This window comes from Galeopterus variegatus, unplaced genomic scaffold (assembly GCF_000696425.1).
Source record: "Galeopterus variegatus unplaced genomic scaffold, G_variegatus-3.0.2 Scaffold2021, whole genome shotgun sequence".
NCBI lineage: Eukaryota > Metazoa > Chordata > Mammalia > Dermoptera > Cynocephalidae > Galeopterus > Galeopterus variegatus.
In genome coordinates this window covers 233,020-260,747 of record NW_007728132.1, presented here as the reverse complement: position 1 = coordinate 260,747, position 27,728 = coordinate 233,020, and the positions used below count along the sequence as shown (strand labels likewise).

Here is a 27,728-nt window from a genome sequence, read left to right as displayed (position 1 = left end):
AGTAAAAGCAACATAGAACAGATTGGAGATGTTATCTTAAAAAATGATCTCAAAAAGACATAATACCTACAAGGTCAGCAAGAAAATAACCAAAAATAATGTAACAACGTAACTAAAATATAACTACATTAGTTAGGAGGGAATTGGTCACCTACAGAAACAGAGAAGTCAACAGAAACAAATGTGAGTAGTGTCTGACAACAGATAGCAAATTTTGTCTAGGTTGTCCCAAAGGTAGTGACAGACGTCAGATTCAGGAGTTTACAGTAAGTAAACTTCTGCAAGTTAGGTATAACTAGCAAGATAATCTCTGTCATGAAATGAATGCATTGGGCTATTTTAGCCAATATTTTTAAATAACTCAATCCATGCTACCAAATAACCTGCTGATAATTATTTTCCCCTTTCAATATTCTCTTTATCTTCAACCACACCTTTTATCGATTTTTGTCTACTGGCACCTAATATACATAAATCCCTCTCATTAAAAAAAAAAGAAAAAAGTAGTAGCCTCCACAGTCAGCTACTGACTCATCTTATTCCCTTCAGAGTCAAACATCTTAACAATATTCATCTCTACTTTCTCAGCCTCTACTCACACTTTAACCTACTGCAGTATTGATGACTATCCCAGTGAAATGGCTCTCACCAAAGTCACTAATAATTTTTGTTGTTAAAAGTACTAGGTGCTTAATATTCAGATTACTCGATCTGTCTATAGTATTTAATAACATCAATCATTTACCACTTAATAATCTCCTGCCTTTCATAACATCACATCACACTTTCTATGTTTTTGCCTACCTTTATGGGTATTCTTCCTTAGTCTCTACTGGGTGTTCTTCCTCTCCTTATCCCTTAAACATAGCTGTTCTTCAGAGTTCTGCCCTTAGGTGCTATTTTATTCTTGCTATATGCCTTCTCCCTGTAACTTCAATTACCTTCTTCATGTTAATAACTCCCAAATCCTACAAAAAAATTCTAGATTTTTAAACTTAAATCTCACTCTCACCTATCATGAGATATCTCCATTTGGATATTCCATAAGCATTTCAAATGTGACACATTCAAAGTACAGTCATCTTCCTATCCCAAACCTGGTTCTTGGGGTACATGTAACTAAGTTAGAGCATCAAAACATTTTCTGAAAATCTTTTCCATTAAAACATAAAAACAACTTTACAAGTTAGATGTTCAATATTTACAATTTTTTAAGGCAAGCGGATCACCAGAATTATTCTTCAGTAAAGAGTATTAGAGGGTTTCATGGAGATTCAACATCCTAAAAAGGTACAAGTAACAAAGGATTTAAAATGCTTCCTCTAGGATGAATGTTTTGACATTCATTTATAAGTAAAATCTTATAGTTAATATATTTTATCTATCATTTATATCATTCTTTCCCACACTTAACAAGGTCAGCAATGATGTCACATATGCATTAGACTCTATTATAAATAAATTCGATAGACTTATATTTTCAGTGTTAGTAATTCTTACTTTAATACAATTTCTTTTAGGTTCAGTCCTGAAATACACTCCGGAAATACTTCCTACAGTCTATGATTGAAGTAGAGTTTAGGTACTCCTGAGCTTATAGTACAACTTGTTAACCATCTGCCACCAGACTGTCCAGGTATGTCATTTCATTTAAGTATATAATGTTGATATGTCTGAGCAACTTAAAATTAGATTTCAAAATTTACAAGAGTAATTTTTAAGACTATTTCTCTAAATAAAAAAATAGCACTGAATAAGGCCATGAAGCATGCATTGAGAACTACAGAGTTGGGACAGATATAGTGAGGATTTTAGGTAAGAGCGAGGAAATTTGGTGTTGGATTTTTTTACCTATCATGGAAACCTGACACATTAATCTAGCTTATTTTTACTTCAATTCCCAAAATTAAAATTATTAGGAAAAATTTTTAAAAACCCAATTTCCTAATGATTTGGAAGCAAAGATTACTCAGTGGTCAAAGCTCCTCCACATATTCCACTCCTATCTGTTCTACCTTCCCTACCACCTAGCTTAATCCTATCTATCATTCAAACTCAACTTCATCACTCACCACTGAAAATGCTGTCCTGCTTTTTCTGAAATACTGTATAGGTGCCTTTTTTTTTTTTTTTTTTTTAAATGTCTTCTCATGTTATTCAGGTCCCTGTTAAAGTTCTTACCACCTAATAGTATATTTTGCTGTTCTGCTGTCTCCATTATGTTAGGAAGTCCTCAGAACATAAATCACATTTATTCATCTTTGCATTCTCAGCATCTAAAGCAGTGCCTACCATCTCTTATGACTAAATAATGATAGTTAAATAATGAAGCTTTTCAGGAAAAGTTTCTTGAAGGGAAAAAATCATTTGTTTTTGGAAATATTTCAGTTTAAAATGTCATAAAAGCCATATCTGATCTCTTTATTTTTATAATCTATCTTGTGAAATCACAGTACTGTTGAGCTTCAAAGCCAACTGAGCCATAGGCTCCAGTAAATGAACACTTAAAACATTTGACACTGTTGTTTATATTAAATTTACACTCAGGAATAAAATCATAAACTAATCACCCACAGTAAAAAGTTTCCCCTATGTCTAAATGGCTAAAGATTTCAGTCTGAAGGGCCGACCCCATGGCTCACTCGGAAGAGTGTGGTGCTGGGAGCGCAGCGGCACTCCCGCCGTGGGTTCGGATCCTATATGGGGATGGCCGGTGCGCTCACTGGCTGAGCGCGGTGCGGACGACACCAAGCCAAGGGTTACGATCCCCTTACTGGTCAAAAAAAAAAAAAAAAAAAAAAAAAGATTTCAGTCTTAAGGAATCCTACGTTCATGTCATCTATTTCTATTTCTTTGTTTATAAGTGAAAGTGGATTTTTTGGGAGCAGCTGGCCTGTATGGAGATCCAAATGCTTAGTCTTGGTGTTATAACACCATGCTCTCTCCAACAGAACTAACTGACCAGCTCTTCATGTCATCTATTTTATTCTCTGTGGAGAGAGGAAAATAAACCTTTCCTTAGAAAAATTAACCCTTTTGCCTTTGCTGCTAAATATCTTTAATCTATTGCCCTTCCTTGAGAAACACATAAATAAACACTAATTCTGAGGAAGATATATGTATGTGTATGTATAATTACAGAAATGTATACTCTCGTATATATATAAAAGCAGGAATTACTAACTCTATTTTATAGATAGTGAAATGAAAGCACATTAGTGACTGTCCTTGGCAATGAAAGTATTAAAAATCTTCAAGAATTTAAAAGTAAAAGTATTCTGGCAATAAAAATGCAATATACACGTCAGTATACATTTTCCCAAATCCACAGAATATACAACACCAAGAATGAACCCTAAGTAAACTATGGACTTTGGATAATAATGATGTATCAATGTAGGTTCATCAATTGTAACAAATATAACACTCTGGTGGGGTATGTTGATAATGAAGGACGCTATTCACGTGCGGGAGCAGAAGGTACATGGGAAATCTCTGTACTTTCTGTTCAATTTTACTGTGAATTTAAAACTGCTCTAAAAATAAAGTCTATTTAAAAAAGAAAAAAATGTACTATTACTAGATGCAAAACTAATACTGTTCCAAAGAAATCTAGGTAAAAAGAAAACCATAACTAAACAGTTTTGATCTTCTTGACTATAATGTAATATCCAAACATTACTAATTATGAGTTTTCTTATAATAAAGTATTAAGCCCTATATTCTTTGGAAATGGACGCTTGGAATGGTTTCTATTAAAACATCTTTTCAAATTTAATGTCCAGATTTACTAACCCAACCAAGCATTCACACTTGACCAATACCATTAAAAACAATAAACATATCCAATGTGTGTACATAAATATAAACATAAGTTAAAATTTACACACCTACCTCTTTGCTTATAAATTACTAATTCTTGTACAGTTTCCAAAAACTGCCAAAATTTTTCATTACTTTCTTCTGCCATAAATTCACTATTAAAAAAAAAATAATTGGTTAATAGATGGGAATGAAAAATGGTTTAGATGCTATAAACTACACTTTAGAACCAAATTATATGTTATGGCAAAAACAAAAACCTTTAAAAATTAATGTCAAATTACTAGTTTCCATTTACTATAACACAGAAAGGGAACAAACTGATGATTCGTACCTAAGGCATCATTTTCAACTGTAAGTATATAATCACACCAGGAAAAGACTGCATGAAAAATTACTTTTGACTTTTCCTTATTATTAGGAACAATTAAAAAATGAACGATTTATTTTATCTCTCCATATAAAATACCACTGAGAAATATAATTTAATGGTAACTAAAAGAGGGCATTATATAAAGGTAAAAAGTATTAAAAAAAAAAAAAGACTGCCTTTTTTCATAAACAAAAATTGGTTCTATAAACACTTTATAATAGTCATATTATCTAACATTATCTATTATTTTTATTTAATACTTATTTGTGTAGAAAATCTTTTTTATTTAAAACACCTTAATAAAAAATTAATAGTAAACTGGTGTATTGCACTGGGTCTTTGCCCTTAAAGCCCAAAGAAGCCTCCAGTTTTCCTTAGAGTGTAAATAAGAAAAAGAATGGTCAAAGCCATGGGGGGACGGGAGGGGAGAGATTGAATAAGGGGCATAAAGAATTAGTATGATTTGTAACAATGAATATGCTAATAAAAAAAATTTTTTTAAACCTTTAGGAATAATGAAATAAATGAAAATTTATTTAGTCTTGTATAGAACAAAATGCAAAACATCTTAAATAAGTAGAGTTAACTATTTACACTAGAAGGAAAACAGCCACCAAACAGATGGTACAGATTCTTTGTTAATGCCCACCTTATCTTTCTCTCTATCCTTGGTAAACTTACTCTTGGTAAACTAACACTTAATGTAAATGAAAAGTATTGAGGATATCTAAGACACAAGCAGAGTAATTAATTCTTGTGAGTTTAAGATGGCCACTAAAGAGGGAAAAGGAGGTGAGAGAAACTGATTAATTCATCAACATAAATATGAGAAGCACAGAAATTTAAACTAATAAAGGTAACTTCAAAACAACTCTTGCTGTTAACAGTATCCAACTCAATGACTTAAAAAAGAAAAAAATAAAAGCTAAAAGCAGAAGAAACAATGGGAAATACTAACTAGGACGTGACCTGAAAAGGACAGAAATGGTAGGGAGCAACACTTAATACTCAATTGACCTGACCAAACAGCTACAGACATGTCATATACCGTGCAACCACCGGTGAAAGACTTTTTCCATATACCATAATCTATACACTTAAGTATGATCCTTCAAAGTGATCACCTTAAGAACTCAAACTTATTCCTTCAATATACCACTGCTCTAAGCACTTTTGGAACATTCCTAGAATTTCATTCAGAGGCAATGTGCCAGTAACTCATCATTAATCTTCGAGGAGAAAACATCCTTCAAAGACCTTCTAAACCAACTCCCCACCCTCCAAAAGGTAAGATATCACCTGTGGACAAAGTTCAAAAGGGTAGGGGAAAACAACAACAAAAAACCCCTGGCATTTCCAATTTGTTCACTTGCTTCATAAAACATTTTGGCTTCAAATAATGTTTACCAAAGACATTATGCTACAGAGAAAAAAAATTATTTCTATAGATGGTGTTTTTTATATGTACTAAAGAATATGAGAGTAAATATAAGTAGAACTCCAAAATATTTTCAGCAAAAGCAACATCAGGGGAATAAATGCAGTTTAGATGTATAAATTATGGTACACAGGCTGTAAAAATTTAGCCTCATTAGCCTATGATATTATAAATTTCCTTAGGCAGAGGACATACCTTATTCATCTTTGTTTCCTACATAGTACTCATCATAGGACCATACTCAAGTTAGACACTCAAATTTTTAGACTGAACTGAAAGATATATGGAGGTACTTCAAAAAGTTTAAGGAAAAACAGAATTAAGATAATACAAATCTTTCAATGAACTTTTTGAAATACCCTCGTATATGTATATATGTGTATGTATTTATAGCTTTCTGTTGGGAAGCTCAATTTTTTGACTTAAAGCATTATTCTTAGGAATTTCTTTTACCTGCTCCCATATTATTTTTCTTAAGTTCCTATCTCCCAAGATTCTTCAATCTGCTCAATGCTCTTCAATTCTTCCACTTCCACACTCATTCTCAACCTCTTTGATTTTCCTAAAATTGTGACTTGAGAGAAACATGAACAAACTGAAGGTGATCAGAAAAGTGAAGTCTAGAAAATAATTTTTAAAAAGTACAGAGGTTAAAGAAACTACAGGCTTTTAGCCTGTTACACTGTCACACAAAGAAACAGGTTTGGTTCAGGATGATAAAGTCAGGACCAGTAGATAAAAGGTATAGTGAGAAAGATTTGTTTATATAATAAAGGACCTGCTAACAATTTAGATTTGTTCACAACAGAACAATCAGACACATGAGGTAACACTAAGCATTCTATTCTGTCTTTATTATCCAAGCACAGATCAGTTTCCACAGGTCCAGAGGTAATTCTGATGGTGGCTTGAAGTATACCTCACTTTATAAAAAGTTCCTCCTATTACATCAATATTACTGAGTGCCTAACTCTTTGTGCACTGAGCCTTGGTAAAACAAACATGAATAAGAAATAGTTTTGTCCCTGAAGCTCACATTTTAACAGCAGAGGTTAGCATATATGATACCTTACAATAAGTATTATTACAGAAGTACTGACCAAATGTTATGAGCACATAATAGAAATATATTAGTTTTGTTAGGGGAAAGGATCAGTCAAAGAGAGTGATATGGTTTGTCCACAAATAAGATATCAATGAGGAAAGAATTGTGGTAGAGGGATATATTACTAATTTAGGACTACCAAGCCATTACACGAGGATCCTTTACAGATCCTTCCTCACAACTCCATTTCTATATCGGCTTCTGCTGAGATGGTTGAGTGGGTCCATAAATCATATGTCTAACTTATTCAGCAAGAGAAATTTATTCTCTCACAGTTCTGGACACCAAAAGTCTGAAATCAAGGTTTTGGCAGGGTTAACACAACAGGTTCCAAAAGTTAGGACATGGACATATCTTTTCATAGTGGGACACCATTCAAGCCACACTCTGGCCCCCTGAAATCCACATACATCCCATATACAAAATACATTCACTACATCCCAACACCCCTCAAAATATCAACCTGTTACAACATCACTCTTGTAAATACTGTCAGCTCTGACACTATTTACAAATCTTATCACCTAAATAATCTAAATCAGTTATGGATGAGACTCTGGGTATGATCCCTGCTGGGGCAAAATTCTCTATATGTGAACCTCTGAAACTAGAAAATAAGGTATCTGTTTCTAAAATGCAATGCTGAGATGGGCATAGGAAGCACATTCCAATTCCAAAAGAGAAAAACGAAGGAATAAAGGGGTGACTGGGCCCAAGCAAGTATGAAATCCAGCAGGGCAGATTCCATTATGTTTGAAGGCCTGAGGATAATTCCCTGTGGCCTGATGCTCCACATTGTGTGCTACCCATCATGGCTCTGCCCTCAGAATTATCCCTCCTTTTTCCTGAAGAATAGCAAAATGCTTATAGCCAAGTAGATCCATCAGTCCATTTCCTGCCTGTAGAATTTTGGGAGTCTGAGAGCCCTCTCTGTCTTGTCTCTGTTCCTTTAGTCCAGCTGACAGTGTTCCTGCTAATACAATATTCTCAAAAACCTTGTGAGACTTTTGTGTATCTCACTGGGGTCCACGCCATTACATGAGAATCTTCTACAGATTCTTCCTAGATAATCCCATCGTTATACTGGGCTTCTGCTGAGATGACTGAGTGGATCCATGAATCCCATGCCTAACCTATTCAGCAAAAGGCTGTCCAGCCAGACCCTTGGCTTTCTCTCCAGAGCACACATTCCCAACACTGAGTTTCCTAGTTGTAGCATTCTTTAAAATTTGGATACGCCAAGAACGTCTCAAATCATCAACTGATGGTTCCCTTTTCCTTAACTGTTCTTTATTTCTTTCCTCTCTCATTTTACTATAAGAAGTAAGGAGAAACCAGGTAACACCTTCAACATTTTGCCTGAAAATCTTCTCAGCTATCTCGGCTAAGTTCATTGCTTTCAAGTTGTTTTCCACAAACTGTAGAAACCAAGTCAACCAGTATTCTGCCATTATATAACAAAGGTCACCTTTTTTCCAGTTTCCAATAACGTGTCCCTCATTTTCTTTTGATTCCTTGCCAGAATTGCCTTCAATGTTCATATTTCTACCTACATTCTGTTCACGATAACATAAATACTCTCTGAGAGAAGCTTTTTGTACTGTGCTCCTTATTCTCTTCTAAACCCTCACCAGAAACACTCCTAATGTCCATATTTTCTATTTTTCTGCAAACAATCTCCTGAAGGCAGTCTAGGTCTTTTCTACCACAGTTCTCAAATTTTCCAGCCTCTGCCCAATTCCAAAGCTATTAGTACAGTTTTAGATATCTGCTACGGCAGCACCCCACTTTCCGGTGCCAAAATCTGTTTTAATTTCCTAGAGCTGTTGTAACATGTTAGCAAAAATTCAGTGGCTTAAAAGAACAGAAGTTTATTCTCTCACAATTCTAAAGGCCTAAAGTTCAAAATCAAGGTGTTGGCAGGTCTGCACTCTCTCTCTGAAGACTCTAGGGGAGAATTCTTCTTGCCTTTTCCAGCTTCTGGTGGCTTCAGCTGTTCCTTGGTTGGAACATAACTTCAGCTGTTCCTTGGTGGAGCTACTTAACTCCAATCTCAGACTCCATCTTCACATAGGCTTCTCCTCATGTGTCTTCTTTTGTCTCTTATGATGACATTGGATTTGGGGCCCATCGAAGATGATCTTGTCTCAAGATCCTTAACTGCATTTGTAAAGGCCTTTTTCTCCAAATACGGTAATAGTCAAAGGTTCTTGGAGTTAGAATGTAGACATATTGGGGTGGGGGCACCATTCAACTGAGTACTGATGCTCCTCATCTTATGATGGGGTTACCTCCCAATAAACCCATCATAAGTTGAAAATATAAGTTGAAAAAGCATTTAGTACCCCGATCAACCCATCATAAAGTTGGAAAATCATAAGTCGAACAACTGTAAATTGGGGACCATCTGTACAAGGGATGAGGTTGGTAAATCAGACTGGAGCTAGATTGTGAAGGACCTTAACAAGCATCGTATAAGAATTCCACCTCGAAGATTCTTGAGGCACACAGAAACCCGGACACTTCAACAAGCAGTCGTAAAGTTGGAAGTAGTTAGACTGCTTTGGAACTAAGTGTGGGATCAGATCCAGATAAACTCTAGGAGAAACTGGGGAAAGGAAGGGGTCATGCTTTATGCTAGAATCATTTACGCACTAAACTGTTTTAGTATCTAATTTCCGCAATTTATTGTGAGGTGAGGGAGTCTCTTTCTAGGACCACACGCTGTTGCTCTAGTGAACGGACAAAAGCAGGTGGCGTACAACTTCATTCTGGTTCTGAGAAAAAAACTTCTAATTCTATTTAACGACTGGAATACTAAGGGGCAAAATTCAATAGCTACAAGTTTTGTTCTTGCAGACAAAATGACACCTTATGAACTAATTCCAGTGGAACAGATATGGAAATATGACAACTTCTGGGGAGCTGCCTTTCCCACAGCAAGCCTAGGCGCTGACAGAATGACTCTTCAAGTACCCTCTGCTCAACAAAACTGCCCACCTCAAATGCTTAGTTGAAGTGCTGGCATTAAGCGCCACAGTCCACTCCCATTCTTTCTTTTCTCTTTCGTAAACGCTAACAAAATCCACATGAATTAAACGAGGGCAGAAATGTTTTAAAAACTGTGGGTGAGGCAAAGCACGACCTGAGGGGGAAAGGGGTTGCAGGCGAGCGCTGCGACGGAACGGCGAGGCGGCGCAGAGGGCGGGAGGGGAGAAGGGGATGCCGCTCCGACGGCCCGAGGCCCGAGCACGCCTGAAGAAGGGGTGCCCGGAGCGAGGAGACGCCTGCCGCCGGTGCGAAGACACCGGGTCTGAGGGCCGCCAGGGCCCCGCTCGCCCGCAGCCCTGCCCGACCTTCCCTCCGCGCTGGGCCCGGCCCGCACCCACCTCGCCTCCAGCAGCAGCGGGGTCTCGGGCCACTTTGCGGCCAGGTGGGCCGTCACCGCCTTGGACGCGGAGGCCGTCCCGCCGCCGGGCAGAGAGAGCCAGAGCGCTGTGGAACCCAGGAGCATCCACACCACATTCGCGGTCATCGTGGGCGCGGCCAGGGAAGCGCAAGGCCCTCGGACCCGGCACTCTCAAGTCCGCAGTCGCCACGCTACAGCCGGCCCCACTTCCGGTGGGGGGAGCTCGAGTCCGTTACTCGGCGCCGGGTCCGGCCGCGCGCCCAGCGCATGCGCGTCTCGCTCCGACGCCGGCTCGGGGGCGCAGTCTGGGGAGCCCCCGCGGGCCGACGCGGGCCGACGCGGGCCGGACGCTGTGCCACGTACGAACAGCCTGGGCAGCGCCGGGATGCGGGGCGGCGTCGCTGATGCTCAGGCGCGTCCGGGACGCCGACCTCGGGTTCTCAGGCGGTGGGACACCGGGCGGGACCGAACTAAGGCAGACTAGAGATGCCAACACCTGCGGGCAACGTCAGGAACCGCTTGGATAGTATCTACCTTCTGCATAGGAAGAAAAAAGACCTGTGAGAGTTAAGTGTCGACCTCACGGAGTTCTCAGATTCTACTGCATATTACAGTCATCTGGGAGCGCTTTTAAAAGGCCGCTGCCTACACCACACACCACGTACCCTGAGAATCTCGGGCGGTGAGAGTCTATAGCAATAGTATTTTACAAGTCGCAGGTGCCTCCAGTGTGCAAGTCGTGTTCGAAAACCACTGTCTTGTGAGTGGATCTCAAACTTTAGCTGATCGCCGGCTTGTTAAAACACAGTCCTGGGCGTCCCTCCTTCCCCCCGAGGGACCGATTCAGTACTTCTGTGAGGCCGGAAAATTTGCATTTTATTTCTATTAAGTTCCCAGGTGATGCTGACACTACTGGCTGGGAACCACGTTTTTAGTCTTTTGGCTCAAAAGTGTGATCCAGCATAGGCCTCATCTGTGGGCTCATTAGAAATGCAGCATCTCGGACCCCACCCCAAACCTACTGAATCAGGATCTCCAGTTGAAGGAATCCCCAGGTGATTCCTCTGTGCATGAAAGTTAGAGAAGAGCTGCTTTAGAGAATTACAGGTGGAAGTGAAAAAAGAAAAGTGCCAATAACTGATAGTTGGTTTGTCAGAGGAAAGGGTACGGTAAAAAGAAGCAGCAGCTGGAAAAAGAGCTTAACGGATGCACTGACCTGTTGCTTTTTTCTCCCTTGTTACTCCCCCGCCCTATAGGGAGACATTTCTTAAGCTGCCGGAACATGGTCATTCCCTTTTTTCACCCACCCACCCCGCCCCCCGCTCGTTTGCTTAGTCTAAGCACTTCCTCAGAAGACCCTGTTCTGGAAATTCTACAAAGACAGGTCTCACTTCCAAAGTTTAGTCCTCATTTCCTGGTTTCTACCACTTGGTAAGATCTACCCCTCTTTTAAATTCCCGTAAGCTTTTTATTTTAACTGTCATAGAGCATTTAAATTCTCACTTTAGAATTTGAATGCAGTATTTATTTATTTTTCCTACTAGAGATGGTATATTTGCCGAGGACTCCTGCCTTATTAATTTTTGGCATCCCTTGCAGTACCTAGCACAATACTTTACAGGTTATTGGCCTCCATAAGTATCGAAGAGTCCTTGTTTTAAGGATAGGTAGGCAGAAAACTAAGGCAAATGAGCTTCATTTCTATCCATAGTGCATGATAGAAAAATATATATTGACTTCACAGGTATTTTCTTTAATTAATTCCGCATTTCCACTTATTTTTGGACTAAATTTCTTATTGAAATTATGGGATGGAGGAAATAAAATACTGACAGTAAATGTCTTAAATGTCAGCGTATCTGATGGGTTGCAAATCTTTAAGAAATAATTTTCCATATAAAAGCTACATGAAGTACTCTAATAAAGGACACTTACAAAACATATATTGATATACATTCCAGTATATTTGAGTTCAGAATAGTGGGAGTGCTACGCATTTCTCTATTAAGAATAATTAAATCCAATCCAGGCCATTTATTTACATAATTGTTAAACATTTTATCTTACATAGTATTTTCCTGGAAACTTAAGTTAGTTTGAAACATCCCTCAGGCTGATCATTCCAAGGCTTGTATCCTCATCTTCAGAGCAAGAGAGTAAGACTGGATGACATTTAATGTCCCTTCCATGTGTAACATCTATGTGCAAGTAGAAAAACAAAAGTGCAAAAATTGTCAGCAAAGACCACTCGAGGCAGTGGAGCAGCAAAATATTCTAAAATCCATTGTCAGTAACCCTTTGGCACAGATTGGCTATGAACTATGTACATGGGGACATAATTGTACTTTAGTATCTTTTAGCAAAATACAACTCAAAGTTATTCGCTTCAGGGAAATATGAATGAAAAATGACGATGGTAGCAGTTTTTACTGTGTGTGGAAGAAGTGATAAATGATTCTTTATAATAAGAATCTTGTGTTTAATAGAATAAATCATTTTGAATTTTTTTAGGTACAGCATATGCTATATGTATTTAATGGTAATAATGGGACTATGTGAAGACAAAGTTACTGCCAAATTATCTCGTTATATAACAAAACTTTAATTTTCTGAGCTTGAATAAAGTCCCACAGCTGAAATGACTTTTTAATCCTGCAAGTTTTTCAGATTTTCCTCATTATAAAAAAGACCCTATTCTCATTTTTATTTGAATATCTCATTTTTAAATTTGAATATCTTAAATACACAAGAGTGTCCATTTTTCATTCTAGCTGAGAAGAATTTATGGACTTATGTAATTTGTTATATGCCTAGTCATAATCAAATGAATAGGGGTTTAATTTTTTTTAAGGGTCAGTAAGTTTGATTTTGGTAAGTTTGAATATTTTATTTAAAATACATTACAAATGCCTCACAAATGTCTAAGTCCAGATATGTTTGATGAAATATTTTTACTGCACTTTACTACAGTTGACTTTCAAATAGCAAATGAAGAATGTGAAATATATAATAATTTTTAAATTAATCATTTTTGATGATATAAAAACTTCAAATTTGTTATTTAACAATCACCTTCTTTACTTATATACATGCTTAGTATGGTCAAAGTATTATTTTTAATGGTGATAAAATACACATAACATAAAATGTACCATTTTAACTATTTTTAAGTATACAGTTTAGTAGTGTTAAGTATATTCACATTGTAATGCAACCAAACTCTAGAACTTTTTCATCTTCCAAAACTGAAACTCTGTATTTACTAAACAACTCTCATTTCCTTCTCCCCCCACCCCCTGGTAATCACCTTTCTACTTTCTATTTCTATAAATTTGACTACTATGGATAATCATATAAGTAGAATCATACAGTATTTGTCTTTTTGTGACAGATTCATTTTACTTAGCATAATGTCCACTTCATTCATGTTGTAGCATGTGTCAGAATGTTTTTCTTTTTTAAGGCCGAATAATATTTCATTTTATGTTTATACTACATTTTGCTTATCTGTTTATCCATTCATGGACACTTAGGTTTCTTCCATGTTTTAGCTATTGTGAATAGTGATGCTATGAACATGGGTATACAAATAACTTTTTAAGACTCTGGTTTCAATTATTTTGTATAACAACTGAGAAATAGAATTGCTGGATCATATGGTAATTATATTTAATTTTTTGAGGAATTGCCATACTGTTTTCCATAGTGGCTGTACCATTTTGTATTTCCACCAACAGTGGATAAGGGTTCCAATTTCTCCATATCTTCACTAGCACTTATTTTGTATTTTTTTTTCTTTTTTTGATAGTAGCCATCCGAATGGAAGTGAGGTGATATCTCATTGTGGGTTGATTTGCATTTCTTTAACTGGTCAAAGTATTTTTAAAACACAAGTTTTGGAACTAATTTCACAGCTAGTATGTGAGCTACTCAAGAAAACAGTTTTTATAATTTTATAAGTACAAGACAATCTCCTATGCTTCACTCAGGTCATCTCTGAGTATATCACCTAAAAGATTGACTTTGGCCAACAGTATCAACACCTCCAAAAGAGTAGCTTAAATTAGTAAGAGATTCTTTTTTTTTTTCTCAATAAATTTCACATAAGCAGTGTAGAGCTGTTGTGGCAGCTCAAAGGTATCCAGTCTTTGGGCCGGCCCGGTGGTGCACTTGGTGGAGTGCGGCGCTTGGGAGTGCAGCAGCACTCCCGCCGAGGGTTCGGATCCCATATAGAGACCGGTCTGCTCACTGGTTGAGCGCGGTGCGGGTGTGACACTGAGGGTTGCGATCCTGTTGCCGGTCGCGGTATGGGCGCGACACCAAGGGTTGCTATCCTGTTACCCGTCACGAAAAAAGACAAAAAGGAAAAAAAAAAAAAAGGTATCCAGTCTTTTGTGTCTTTTGTCTGCCATATTTAATGCGTGGATTTTAACCTTATCATCACAGATGGATCCTCCCTCCCTAGGCATCATTTATATGTTCCTGGCAGGAGGAAGAGGAAAGAGCAAGGACAAAGGGCAAAACTTGAGTGCCAATTGAATTGGCTATATTTAATCAACTTTCCCAGAAGCCCTATCAAATGACTTCCCCTGACTGCTTGTTTATTAACCAGTCGTCTGCCCCATGGCCACCCCTTGCATGATGACTTGCTACAAAATGTAATTTTATAGCTGGGAATATTTTCCTTCCCCCAACAAAATTGGATTCTGTTACTAAGGAATCATGAAGTGAAGTGTATTGTGTAGACCCCTGGCTGTGTTTGCAAAGCTCAACTATCCTTTCTATTTTCAGGTCTCTTTTTGAGGCAGTGAGTTGGCCTGGAAACTAAGGAGGGAGGGAGTGAGATCCTAGAAGTCAGAGGACAATTTGTACGGCAACATCAGGAAATGGGTTGTCTACCATAAGTAGATATTTTCTAGCCTAACATAAATAGCATAAATGGGTTTAGTTGGTTGAAGAAAGTAAATGTTGTTTACTTGAAAGTCAAATTGCAGTAAGTTAAATGCCTTTATTCCAAAAATACTGTAATTAAAAAGTAACAAAATATGAAAATTTAGTGTTGCACTGTTATGTTGAATCTGTTATATTTGCAGTTAGAAGTGCTAAAAATCACTTAGTTCTATCAAGAATCATGAGCCAAGAAAATTTACATCATTTGTGTCATTTTGATTTAAAATCCTCCTGATCCAACAACTGATCTTAACATAATCAAATAATAATTTGTTTCATTTGCCTAGCTAAAAAAAGACCATAGAAATTAATTTTTCCCATTTACCTTCTCATCTGCTTCTTGAATGTGTATTTCAGCTTTAGAATTAAGAAGGATAGATTCTAGAAAAGAAAGAAGCATGGAGGCAGTTTAAGTATCACATCAAATAGAGAAGTTATTATGTCAGATGGAGATATTGAGAGGGGGCAGAGAAATGGAGAAAAGGTGAGAGGAGGTTTTACAGTTTTAGCAGATTTGGTAAACCTTTTTATCTATTTTCAATTTTGTCTCCATTCTACTCTGTGACCCAGTACATTTTTTTGTTTTCTCTTCATCTTCTCATTTCCTTTTCCGGTATTAATCTGGTATCATTCATTTTTAATTTAGTCTGAGTGCATTTCAGAACCTAAAATGAAGTTGCCGGAGTAGCATTTGAAAAAGCTGTGTGGTCTGTTCAAAGGTCATTCACTCCTCCCAGTTGCATCTGCACCAGAAGAAATTGGGAGCTGGAGTATGTCCTAAGAGACAGGTTATTCTGCTTAATGACAGAATTCTATTTTTATTCATCCTTTTCTTCTATATTCTTTTCCCTGTAGTGCAGGCTTCTCTCCTTACATCAACACCTTTAGCTTAGCAGTCTGCTTCCTCCTCCCAAGCTCTATCATCACCCACTAGACAAGCCTCGTGGTTTCATGCCCTAGAGACTTAAAATTTTTAATTACTTGACATCCAGAACATCTGGGACTGAACATTCTAAGAGGTGGGCTGCACACCCCAGAGGGGCTAGACAACAGGTAAGTGGAGATCAGAAGATACATCATGACTGAGTGGAGAAAAAAATGTCCTGAAAGTTGGCTGCTGGGGAGCCGGATTCAGGAATTAGGTATTTTAGTGCATTAAATTAATATATTGACATATATGACTGTAATGAAGATGAAAGTTCCAATGTGGGCACTTTATAGATACTAAAAAACCAACAAAGAGAGGATAAAAACTCTAAGAACAATTGAACTTCTCACTGTTTTTTAATTTATTGTAATGTATCACAAGAAGTATATGCAAAACTATGTTAAATAATGTGTATAAAATGCTTTGTGCATGCCTAGTGCATGGTGGACACTAAAAATTGTGAATATATAATTATATTATCACAGTGTATTTATTATATTATAATGCATTATATATTAATAAAATAATAGGTATCTATGAGATTATTAATTAATAGGTGTTTTATAAGATTATCTCTGTTTTATATTGTTATAACTTTAGTGTTCATGTAGTAGAGTTTTCTATCCATAAATTTCCCAGACTGGTGGGAACACTGATGTGGATTTTTTTTTAAATCTTACTGAGAATTATAGGCCACATCTTCACATAAAATATATGTTCCTAGTTCCTACAATTCAAAATGTCAGAATAATTTCTGCCGTTGATTCAGAAGGTGTCCCTTTGTCTACCAGTTTCTCTGCTATTTTGTCTGGATTTATATTTAAGCATTTGGTTTTCATTTTTATCTCTAATTCAGCCAGGCTGGAAGAGTTGAATAGTGATACCAGCTGGCATAGAGTTGAGCCTGTATCAGCATATTGATGTTCCTGCATCAGCATATTGATGCTAGTGACACCAAAATGTTTCTCTCTCTCATTAAACTGCCTCATATAGGCATTAAACAAGTGTGGTGACAGAAAAGATCTGACAGTAATCATCCCAGAGCAGAGGAACGGTTACCTATTGAAAGAGAAAATGTTTCACAGTGAGTTGGTGCATTATCAAAATGATGTGAAAAAAATCTATAGATCCCAACTATCAATAATAAATAAGAATGAGTATATGACTTTCTGCTGGTAGTTGATGATTAACTGTTGAGACCAGAAAACTTTTGGTTCTGAACGTAATTAAAAGTGAAACTCACCATGATGAAGATGCTTAGGAAAAACTGAAGCTGCTGCTCAATCCTGATATGAAGAATAACTGGCTAATCAATTATTTTTTAATTCAATTAACTTTTTAGTTGAAGGAAAATATATATACCAAAAAGTGCCCGCATCATACTTCTACAGTTCACTGAATTTTCACATAGCTATAACATTCATGTAACCTCTACCCAGATCAAGGAATAGTACATATTGGAAGCACCCCTCTTGCCTCCTAGCAGTCATTACCCACACCTTTCTCCCTGAAGTTAATCACTAACCTGAGTTCTTACACAATAAATTAATTTTATTTGTCTTTTGAAACATGATTCTGTGCCTTTGAGAGTGGTTTAAAGTGGGGAATGTATTGTCAGACACGTGATAGAAAGATCATTATACAGCAATATGAAGAATAAACTTGAGCCCAAAAAATCAGGTAAGATATGATTGAAATAGTGCAAGTAGGAGAGGGTGAGGAATCAACAAAGCAGTAGCCATTGGGCTGAGAAAGAAGAAACCAACATGCATATCTGGTTTTAAGGAATATGTGGGATCCAGGTTGACTTACAGATTTCTAGCTTTGACAACTGGATGTATGTAGTTCCACTCACCAAGAGAATGAAGCAGATTTTGGGAGAAATAGATGAGTTCAATATTGGAAATATTGAGTTTGAGGTGCAACATGGCAAGGAGATGGCTAAGATTCAAGATATTAGGAAGTCAGAATGCAAAATCTTTGTTGCTAGAATGTCTGGGGGAAGGATAGAGTAAAGAAATACAGATGTGAATGATGGTCCTCAGGACTCTGGTTTGGGCAAGCTGGTGAATAGGGTTAACATTCTCTGAGCTATGGGGACTGATGAGTTTTGGACATACTAAATTTCAGGCACTTACGAGGAATCCAAATAGAGATAGGTTATGGATGTTTAAACATATGCCTCTGGGCTCAAAACATGGATATTTTTTGGAGAAGATAAAATTATGTAAGATATTTAAAAGCAGTCTGCAAAGTATAGAGTGCTCCATAGACTACTATTTTTAGCTATTCTTTTTGTTGACTCAGTTTTAAAAGGCCCTGATAGTGATATCCAACTAGTCCATAATTAATTGCTGGAAGAGAAACATCGTTTGTGGTTTTGTGGAAGTAAAAGAAGACATCAGCGTTTTGTCACTGATGACAATGGCATCATGCCAGTTTTAGAAGCCATTTGAGCCAGTGTTCATTAGAAATTATTCACCTAAATTTTAAGTAAAGCAACTCATTTCTGCAAGAAAAGAACATTAATTTATTCTTTAAAATTGGTTACTATCAATTGTGGCATTAAAAAATGCCTTTAGTTGCATAAGTAATTGGTGAAAACTGAGGTATGAAACCAAGGCAAGGTAGGAGAGGAACAAATTTGAAGACAAATGATAATCTAGACAAGAGAAATCATTGATTAATTCAACCAGTCATAATACATACATACCAGGCACTATGCTGAGTATTGGGGATACCAAGTATAACTATATCTCTTCTTTCAAGGTCCTTTTACAATAGTGCAGAGACAAACCTCTAAATAATTATCATGCAAAAATGTTATTTTTGATAACAGAGATATAAGCAACACCCAGGAGGAGAATAGGGGAATGGGGGTACTTAATACTCCCAGTAAGAAATGTTTCACAGATAAAATGGTATGAAATAAGAGTTGAAGGATGAGTTGGAAACCAACAAGCAGGAAAGATTGATGAAGCACCCACTAGACAAATTTAAGATAATTTGAAATAAAACATGATGGTAATTGATTATAGTACATTGAATAAAAAAATTATGCATAGATCCATAGGGTATTAGGTAAAATCTTTTTGGGAAATGGGATACTTGATTAGTGACAAAGTGTTACCCAACACATTACTTCTTAATTATAAAGGGAAGATTGTATTTTTACAGTAAAGTGATCTGGTGGACACTGACTTAATTGAGTGATCAAATTTAGCATCACATAGAGAGAGACAATGTGATGTTGTTATGAGCCTTCTGATGAGGTGCAATCAGATGTACACAACATCACTTATGAAGTATTTTTGGCCAGAATGTTAAACCTGAATCTCTTTAAAGCTCTAAACCTAACTTCCAGTTTATAGGAAATATAGAGGAGAGAGAGAGAAAAAAATAACATTATGAGAAACAATCAAACAAGTTTTAAAATTTTTATTGTAGGATGTAGGGGCATTCTACAGTAAAACAGTCCCAAACTCCTATAGGTTAATTACTTAGGGGGAAATAATGGTACGGTTGTTCTGGATTAAAAGAGATTCAAGAGACATAACAACAAAATACAATATGTGAACCTTGATTGGATCTCTACTTAAAAAAAATAGCTATTAAGGACATTTTTGGGGAAAACTGTAAGGATATTTGAATATGAACTGGATATTTAAGTGTAGAATTGTTAATTTACTTAGCTGTAATGATGGACCTGTGATTATGTTGGGGAAGATACTATTTTTAGAAGATTCATGAAGTTTTATAATGTCTGTAGCATACTTTCAAATGATTGAACAAAAAAGATGTATATATTTGGTAGCATGATAAAATTGTTGAAATTAAATGGAGGATTCACAGAAGTTCATTGTACTATTCTTTCAAGGTTTTTGAATTATTAAAATTTATCAAAATAAAAAGTTAAAAATATTATAAGCTAGAAGGGAACTTAAATTATATTTGATTTTGAAATCATCTTGGTGCCATTTCTGTTTCATTATGCTTATAAATGAACCATAACCCCTATCAATACCAGTTATTTCCCAAATTCTATTTGCATAATTTAATTTTCCTGCACAGGCATACTTAATTTTCCTTGTATGATATTGTGAGTGTACTCTAGCATAATGACTAAGTGTATGGGCTCTGGAGTAAGTTCTCTTGTCTCAGTTTCTAAATATCATGGGCAGAGACTTTGTTCTTTTTATTACTGCATCTCCAGGGCCTAGAATACCACCTGATCCATAGGGTGCTCAAATAATATACTTTTTGGATAAATGAGTCTATAGAATAGGCAAAATGATAGCCCTTACCTCAAACACATAACCCCGAGTAAGTGTTCACTATCACTATATTAAATGGTATCATTCTGATTATTTCTGGCTCAGTTGTAGCTATAAAGTTTCTATATAGAAGGGGCAGAGGGACAGTGATCTGGTTGGAAGGAGAACTAGAAGACTTGAAGATACATTTACATAACAAGTATTATTTGTATTTAGCTTTCAGTTTATTTGGCACTGCTGTCATGCCTACCCTGTAAAATTATCCAGGTCCTGGATCACTCTAGATTTAAGCATAATAGGGCGCCGCCTCCACTGTGTGCTGAAAGGGTTCATTCATTCAACATTTATTGAACCCTTGCTACAAGCCCTGAGCAAGCCCTTGGGGATTTAATGATAAACCATCCAACCAACCAACCAACCAACCAACCAGCCAACCAACCAAACCAAATGAAAAACGAATGCAAAATTCCTGCCTTTGAGGAGCCCAGTCTAGTTAGGATGAAAGATAAATAGCCAATGGTAAAAATGACACGATAACTGATGAAACAAATGTGTTCACAGAGCCACTTCCCCAAGACCCCACCAAAACCAGTGTCAGGAAGCCAGGAGAGAGCTGCTGATGTGAGTTAATGGAAATCACAGGGAAGCTACCAGAATTCTGAGGAAGTTGTACTTACATTTTCACCAGAATAAGTAGTATCTTCTCAGAATTTTGGGCTTTGTGATTATATTAGTCAGTGTCCTCTAGAGAAATAGAAACAATAGGAAATATCTATATCTATATGTATATGGGGAATTATTGTGGGAATTGGCTCATGCAGTTATGGAGGCCAACAAGTCCCACAACCTGCCCTCTGCAAGGAGAAGAACCAGAACGGCTGGTTGTATAACTCTCAATCTGAGGCCAAAGGCTTGAGAAACTGGGGTGCCATGATAAGGTTCCCCTGGGGGGACAGATATAAGTTCTGGAGTCCCAAGGGCCAAGAACCAGGGGAGCTTCAATGTACAGGGACAGAAGAAGGTGGATGTCCCACCTCCAGAAAAGAGTGAATCTTCCCTTCCTCTGCATTTTTGTGCTAGTCAGGTGGGCTGTCCACAAACTGGATGATGCCTGCCCACATTTGGTGAGGGTGGATCTTTTCTCTGTCTACTGGTTCAAATGCCAATCTCTTCTGGAAACATTCTCACCGACACACCAGAAGGAATGTTTTACTAGTGATCTGGGTATCCGTTCACCCAGTCAAACTGACACATAAAATCAACCATCACAGTGATCCTGGAGGGATACTGACTCAAAGATAAGATAGAGTCTTAAGCAGTCCTTCTCATGCTGCCCCAGGGTTTCCTGAGTCAAACCTAGGCTTGCTTTCTGATTTACCGGTCCAGACTTTTGATGCCTGCCTGCTCTTTCCGTCCTGGCAGATACTTTTGGACTTTAGACCAGTGTCAATGTTGGCATGTATTACTATGACAACAGTTGCCTTATATTGTCTGAGCCCATTCTAGGCTCCAAACCAGTGTCCATTGTGCTATCATCCTACCATGTCACCATAGAGTAATCTCTCTTAACAAACACTTACAGACTGTTTTTATTGTAGGAGACAGTCCGTTCTTTTCCTAACTTTCTGTAGATGGCTCTCTCATGCCATGTATAAATGGAGCCTACACCAGACTCAAGCAAAAACAAGCAGTAACATCATTCTGTTCATGCTGCTATTCAACGCACCACTGCAATTTCTGGGTGCAGAATTTCCAGAGAGTTTAGGAAAGACGTATTGCCTAAATTCTATTATTATATTCAGCTTTAACCAAATTAGGGTTGAGGCTCATACTACTATTAAAATCAAAATCTCATATATTTCAAATGTAATAAAACAAAAAACCAAAAAGTCACTAATAGCTGAAACCAGACATGATAATCAGGATATTTGATTCATGCTTTGGGAAATACAGTAAATCACACTCTGATTATAGCATTTCAAACTGGTAGACTAAAGAGTTCCTTACGAATTAAATACTTTCTTCTCAAAAACATTGAGTCTGTATATAACTTATCATTTTCATGATTTTAAACAAAGCATTTAAGTTATAGTCATGTAATCATTGAGTCTATGCTGTCACCTATATTGAGCATAACTACAGTGAACATGTAAAAATACTTTTCAGTAATGCAAATGAACATCTTATACATTTTTCCATTAATTTAAACATGTAAAATTTTAACAGAGGTGATTTATATGGGGGTCATAATTATAAAACATTGAAGAAACAGCTTTAAAATCAATGTAAAATATAAAAGGCACACATGAATGGAGATATATAAAAAACTGCAGCCACAAGCTATCACACATATAATTAAAATGGATTTATTGCTTTTGGCTTTGATTTTTTTCTCTCTGTTATTAAATCATTATGGGGATCCCTTGAGTTCAATTATAATTACACACATACACATTATAATGTTTCACATATATACACTACACATATAGTCTTTAAAGCTGAACCAATATAATAATATATATGCAAATTTAAATGTGTAAAATTCAGGTAATTAAAAATTATGATTCCCTAAGCAACATTAACCTACAGATAGTTATGAATCGCTGCATTGTATGTTAAATTTATATCACAATATATCTTGCTGGCAAGGTGGATTTATGGTATATGTGTGAATAAATTTCATAACTTACATTCTTAAGTTATTAGGCATAGATTTCTAAGTTTCATAATTTATGTTTTAGATAAGCCAATTGTTGCCTGCACAGGGTCCCCTGGTAAGCAACGTAGCTCTAGATAATTGCATAAGTGTAAGTAATATCTAATGACCCTGTTCCCTTGGTCTCAGCAAAGTTAAGAGGTGGGTGGGCACCCTACCCAGGTCTCCCCGGTATACAGACTTTTCAAGGACCTGAGTAGTGATTAGGGTTGAGGGCTTTGCATAAAAGAGTTGGTAACTCATTAGAATAATTGTGTTCTCTCAGTGATTTTGAATGTGAGATTCAGAGAAAGCTGAGCCATTGGTAGATGGAGCAGAATTTTTTAAAAAGTTGAAAATAAAGAAGCTGCAGCATGTTAATAGGGGAACATTACAATCAGGGATCCATAAAATCTTGTTCTCTGGAGTGGCAGCTAGGTAAGCCAGTTGCCAGAGCGCTGGTCTTAAATACCCTTCTAGGTTAGTTTCTGTTATAGGTAAACTTGTGTCCCCCCAAAAGAAATGTTCAAGTTGTAACCTCCTATACCTGTGAATGTGACCTTATTTTGAAATAGGGTCTTTGCAGATGTAATCAAGTTAAGATGAGGTCATTAGGATGGCCCTTATCTAATATGACTGGTGTCCTTATAAGAAGGGAGAAGAACATCATGTGAAGACACAGACCCATCAGGGGACAATGTCATGTGACAATAGAGGCAGAGATTGATGTGCTCCAGCTGCAGCCAAGAAACTTCAAGAATTGCCAGTAAACAGCCAGAAGCTAGGAAGAGGCAAATAAAGATTCTCCCCTACAGGTTTCAGAAGGGGCATGGCCCTGATGACACCTTGATTTCTGATGTCTAACCTCCAAAACCATGAGACAAATAAATTTCTGTTGTTTTAATCCACTCAGTTTGTAGTATTTTGTTATGGCAGCCCTAGGAAATGAACACAGTTTCTGAGTCAGGTCTGCTATGTTTCCTGTTCTCTCATGAGACTGACTTCTCCAGAATTGCCCATGTGGCTAAGCTTCACATTCTCCTTAATCTCCATGTAACATGAAATGAACTGATTCTACATTCCTTGTGATGAAAATATTAGTATAAATTGAAACCAGGGGTGGGGCTGTACCCAACAGAAGCTCCCAGGAAATGAAGGACATGTGGAACTGGTTATGGTGATGAGGCAGGATGACGGGCAGTGAGAGTTCCCTCCACACCTGTAATGAGTCTCTAGATACTTAGATAATGTAGCCACCAAGGTTCTAAGATGGTGACGGGTCTGGAGCGGCCGTGCCAGGAGACAGCACCATCCTGTGAGCCGTGCGCTGTGATACCAGAGTATTGATTGCATTTCCAAGAGCAACAAANCATCCAGCCTATACACTGGTGAAGAGACTGCCTCTTCAGCAAATGGTGCTGGGATAACTGGATATGGAAATGAAACTAGACCCATACCTTTCACCATACACTGAAGTCAACTCAAAATGGATTCAAGAATTAAATATACAGCCTGAAACAATACAACTTCTTAAAGAAAACATAGGAGAAACACTTCAGGAAGTAGGACTGGACACAGACTTCATGAATATGACCCCCAAAGCATGGGCAACCAAAGAAAAAATAAACAAAGGGATTATATCAAACAAAAAAGCTTCTGTACAGCAAAAGAAACGATTAACTGAGTTAAAAGACAACCAACAGAGTGGGAGAAAATATTTGCAAAATATACATCTGACAAAGGATTAATATCCAGAATATACAAGGAACTGAAACAACTCTACAAGAAAAAAAACAAGCAACCCAATTTTAAAAATGGGCAAAAGAGCTAAATAGGCATTTTTCAAAAGAAGATATATGAATGGCCAACAGACATATGAAAAAATGCTCAACATCACTCAGCATTCAGGAAATGCAAATCAAAACCACATTGAAATACCATCTCACCTCAGTTAGGATGGCTAATATCCAAAGACTGTGAATGATAAGTGCTGGCGAGGTTGCGGAGAAAAAGGAACTCTCATACATTGTTGGTGGGACTGAAAAATGGTGCAGCCTCTATGGAAAATGGTATGGAGGCTCCTCAAACAATTGCAGATAGATCTGCCATATGACCCAGCTATCCCACTGCTGGGAATATACCCAGAAGAATGGAAATCATCAAGTCGAAGGTATACCTATTCCCCAATGTTCATTGCAGCACTCTTTACAATAGCCAAGAGTTGGAATCAGCCCAAATGTCCATCATTAGATGAGTGGATACGGAAACTGTGATATATCTACACAATGGAATAGTACTCTGCTATAAAGAAGAATAAAATCCTGCCATTTGCAACTCCATGGACGGACCCAAAGTGAATTATATTAAGCGAAACAAGTCAGGCACAGAAAGAGAAACATCACATGTTCTCACTTATTTGTGGGAGCTAACAATAAATAAATAAATACACAAAAAAACCGGGGGGGTGGGGGAGGGAAGAAGACACAACAATTACAATTTCTTGAAGTTGATACAACAAGCGAACAGAAAGGACGTTGTTGGGAGGGAGGGGGGAGAGGGAGGAGGGAGGGAGATTTCGGTAACTGGCCACAATTTTGTATATTGACAAAATAAAATAATAATAAAAAAAACCAATCACCTATTTTATCATAAATTGCTATGCCTTGGCAATTTAGACTGGGCAATTTTTTGAAGATCTTGCCTGGGGTCACTCATGTGGCTGCAGTCATCTGGCAGCTTCACTGAAGCTGGACGGTCTCACTCACAGTCTGCAGGTTGGTTCTCTCTGTTGGCTGGGAGCGGCCTCTCATCCTCATGGAAGCTGGCCCAGACTTCCTTATATGGCGCTCTCACCGCAGCTAGAGCCCCAAAGCAGAAGCTGAAAGGCCTTTGGCAGCTGAAGCTCTGAAGGCATATGATGTGCCTTCTGCTGCCTTTTGTCGGATAAGGCAACTCACAGGGCCAGCCTATATTCAGAGGGAGGAGAAATAGACTCTGTCTTGATGGGAGGAGTAACAAAGTTGCATTGCAAAGAGGCATGTGTACAAGAATCAGGATTGTTGTAGACATCTCTGTAAACTGTTGAACAATGATCCGATAGCAGATTTTTCACATCATTACCATATGCCCACCAAATAGGATCTCAGATGCATAAAAATCTCCCTACCACCAACTATGCCCAGAATAAGCCTTGGTCATGATGTGTCATGGGTTTGGTAAAGGTAGAAATGAGTAGAGGTGTAGATTGGTCCAGAGTTTTGTACTCTGACATGGTATTACCTACTGTCAAACTCTCCCTCCATGAGAATATGGGTAGCTGGCCAAGTGGGCCAATTGGAAATAGGGATAGACCTAGAGGAGAGGGTATTCTGAGACTCTGGGAACCGGAGAAGAGATGTCAAAGCAGAGTCATATACTGGAGAAATCGAAGTTAAGACACAGTGAGTAGACCATATAGAAGCACAAAGCTAAAAGACTTGGGCAAAACTGAGAGAGCAACTGGAGCACTCACAGCTCAGCTCTACTTGCCAGTGAGGTGCACTGTGCTGGCCTATAGGACCAAAAGGAAGGCAGGTTCTTACCGCAGTGGTTGACAGGGGGTACATGGTATCAAAGAATGGTGCAGGCCCGAGGATAGCTGGTTCTGTGCTCTGAACCAGGGCCATCAAGGTCACTCCATTCCTTTCTCTTCTCTATATCAACCGCATCCAATAGTTAACCAGAAAGTGAGAGAAGAGTTTACTGTTTCAGTGAGGAATTGATATGTTTTCTGTTTGGGATGTTTCTTCCACTTATTACCACTGTATCTACTTTATTCACATTTAGATCCCAGTGACAGCACATTAATACAGAGGCAATGCAGTGGATTCCACCCAAGGGTCCAAAACCCATGTTTTCTTTGGTGAGATGTCAAGTATCTACTTTATTCACATTTAGATCCCAGTGACAGCACATTAATACAGAGGCAATGCAGTGAATTCCACCCAAGGGTCCAAAACCCATGTTTTGTTTGGTGAGATGTCCCTGGGCTGTGATGGGTCACAAAATATTGCAGAAACCTTGAGAAGATTGTTTCTTAATTTTTTTTAAAGCCAAGCCTTACTCAATCCCAAATCTAATCTTCAGTTCCTAGCTAGGGCCTCTGATTTTCAACTCTGCTTTCCTTTTGGAATTTGAATTCAAGAAAAAAATATATTAAAGGGTACATTGGAGCACACCTCTGATGTCAGATTGCCTGAGATTATACACTTACTGGTTGTGTGACTGTGGTAATGACAATTGACCTTCCCGTGCCTCAGTTTCCTCAAATATAAACTGAGGATGACAATAGTATCTATCTCACGCAGTTGTTGTAATGATTAAATCCGTTAATACATGATCATGAATCACTGGTGAACACGTGGTTAACATTCAAAAAGACTTAGCTGTTATTGTTGTTGCTGTTTTGTTGCTGTTGATTTTTATGTGCCACATAGGCATGATGAAAAAAATTACAGAAATATACTCAAATAGTCCCATTTTTAAAATGCTTGCAGTTAAATTGGGGAAGCAAACTATGTATCCATAAAATATTTAAGGAACAGTTAAAAAGCCATGTTTGAGAAAAACAAATACTTAGTCTAATGATCCAGAAGATTGCTGAGAATGATCCATATAGGGAAAGATGATGAATACAGGGATGTGTCACTTAGAGGGAGAGTCTCGGGAGGGACTTTGAAGAAACAGTATTTGGCA

At 37.6% G+C, this 27,728-nt stretch overlaps 1 protein-coding gene across 1 annotated transcript in view; it reads right to left on the bottom strand.

The window, feature by feature from the left end:
* Nucleotides 1-10,367, bottom strand: part of LOC103596472 (UDP-glucose:glycoprotein glucosyltransferase 2-like) — a gene marked incomplete at its 3' end in the record, with an annotated part of 80,697 nt that extends 70,330 nt beyond the window's left edge. Inside the window, exons 1-2 of the mRNA XM_008580110.1 lie at nt 10,128-10,367; nt 3,895-3,977 (exon numbers count right to left, since the gene is read on the bottom strand). Coding sequence (XP_008578332.1) covers nt 3,895-3,977; nt 10,128-10,273 — 229 coding nt within the window. The remainder of the gene's footprint in view (nt 1-3,894; nt 3,978-10,127) is intronic.
* Between the last annotated feature and the right edge of the window lie 17,361 nt (nt 10,368-27,728).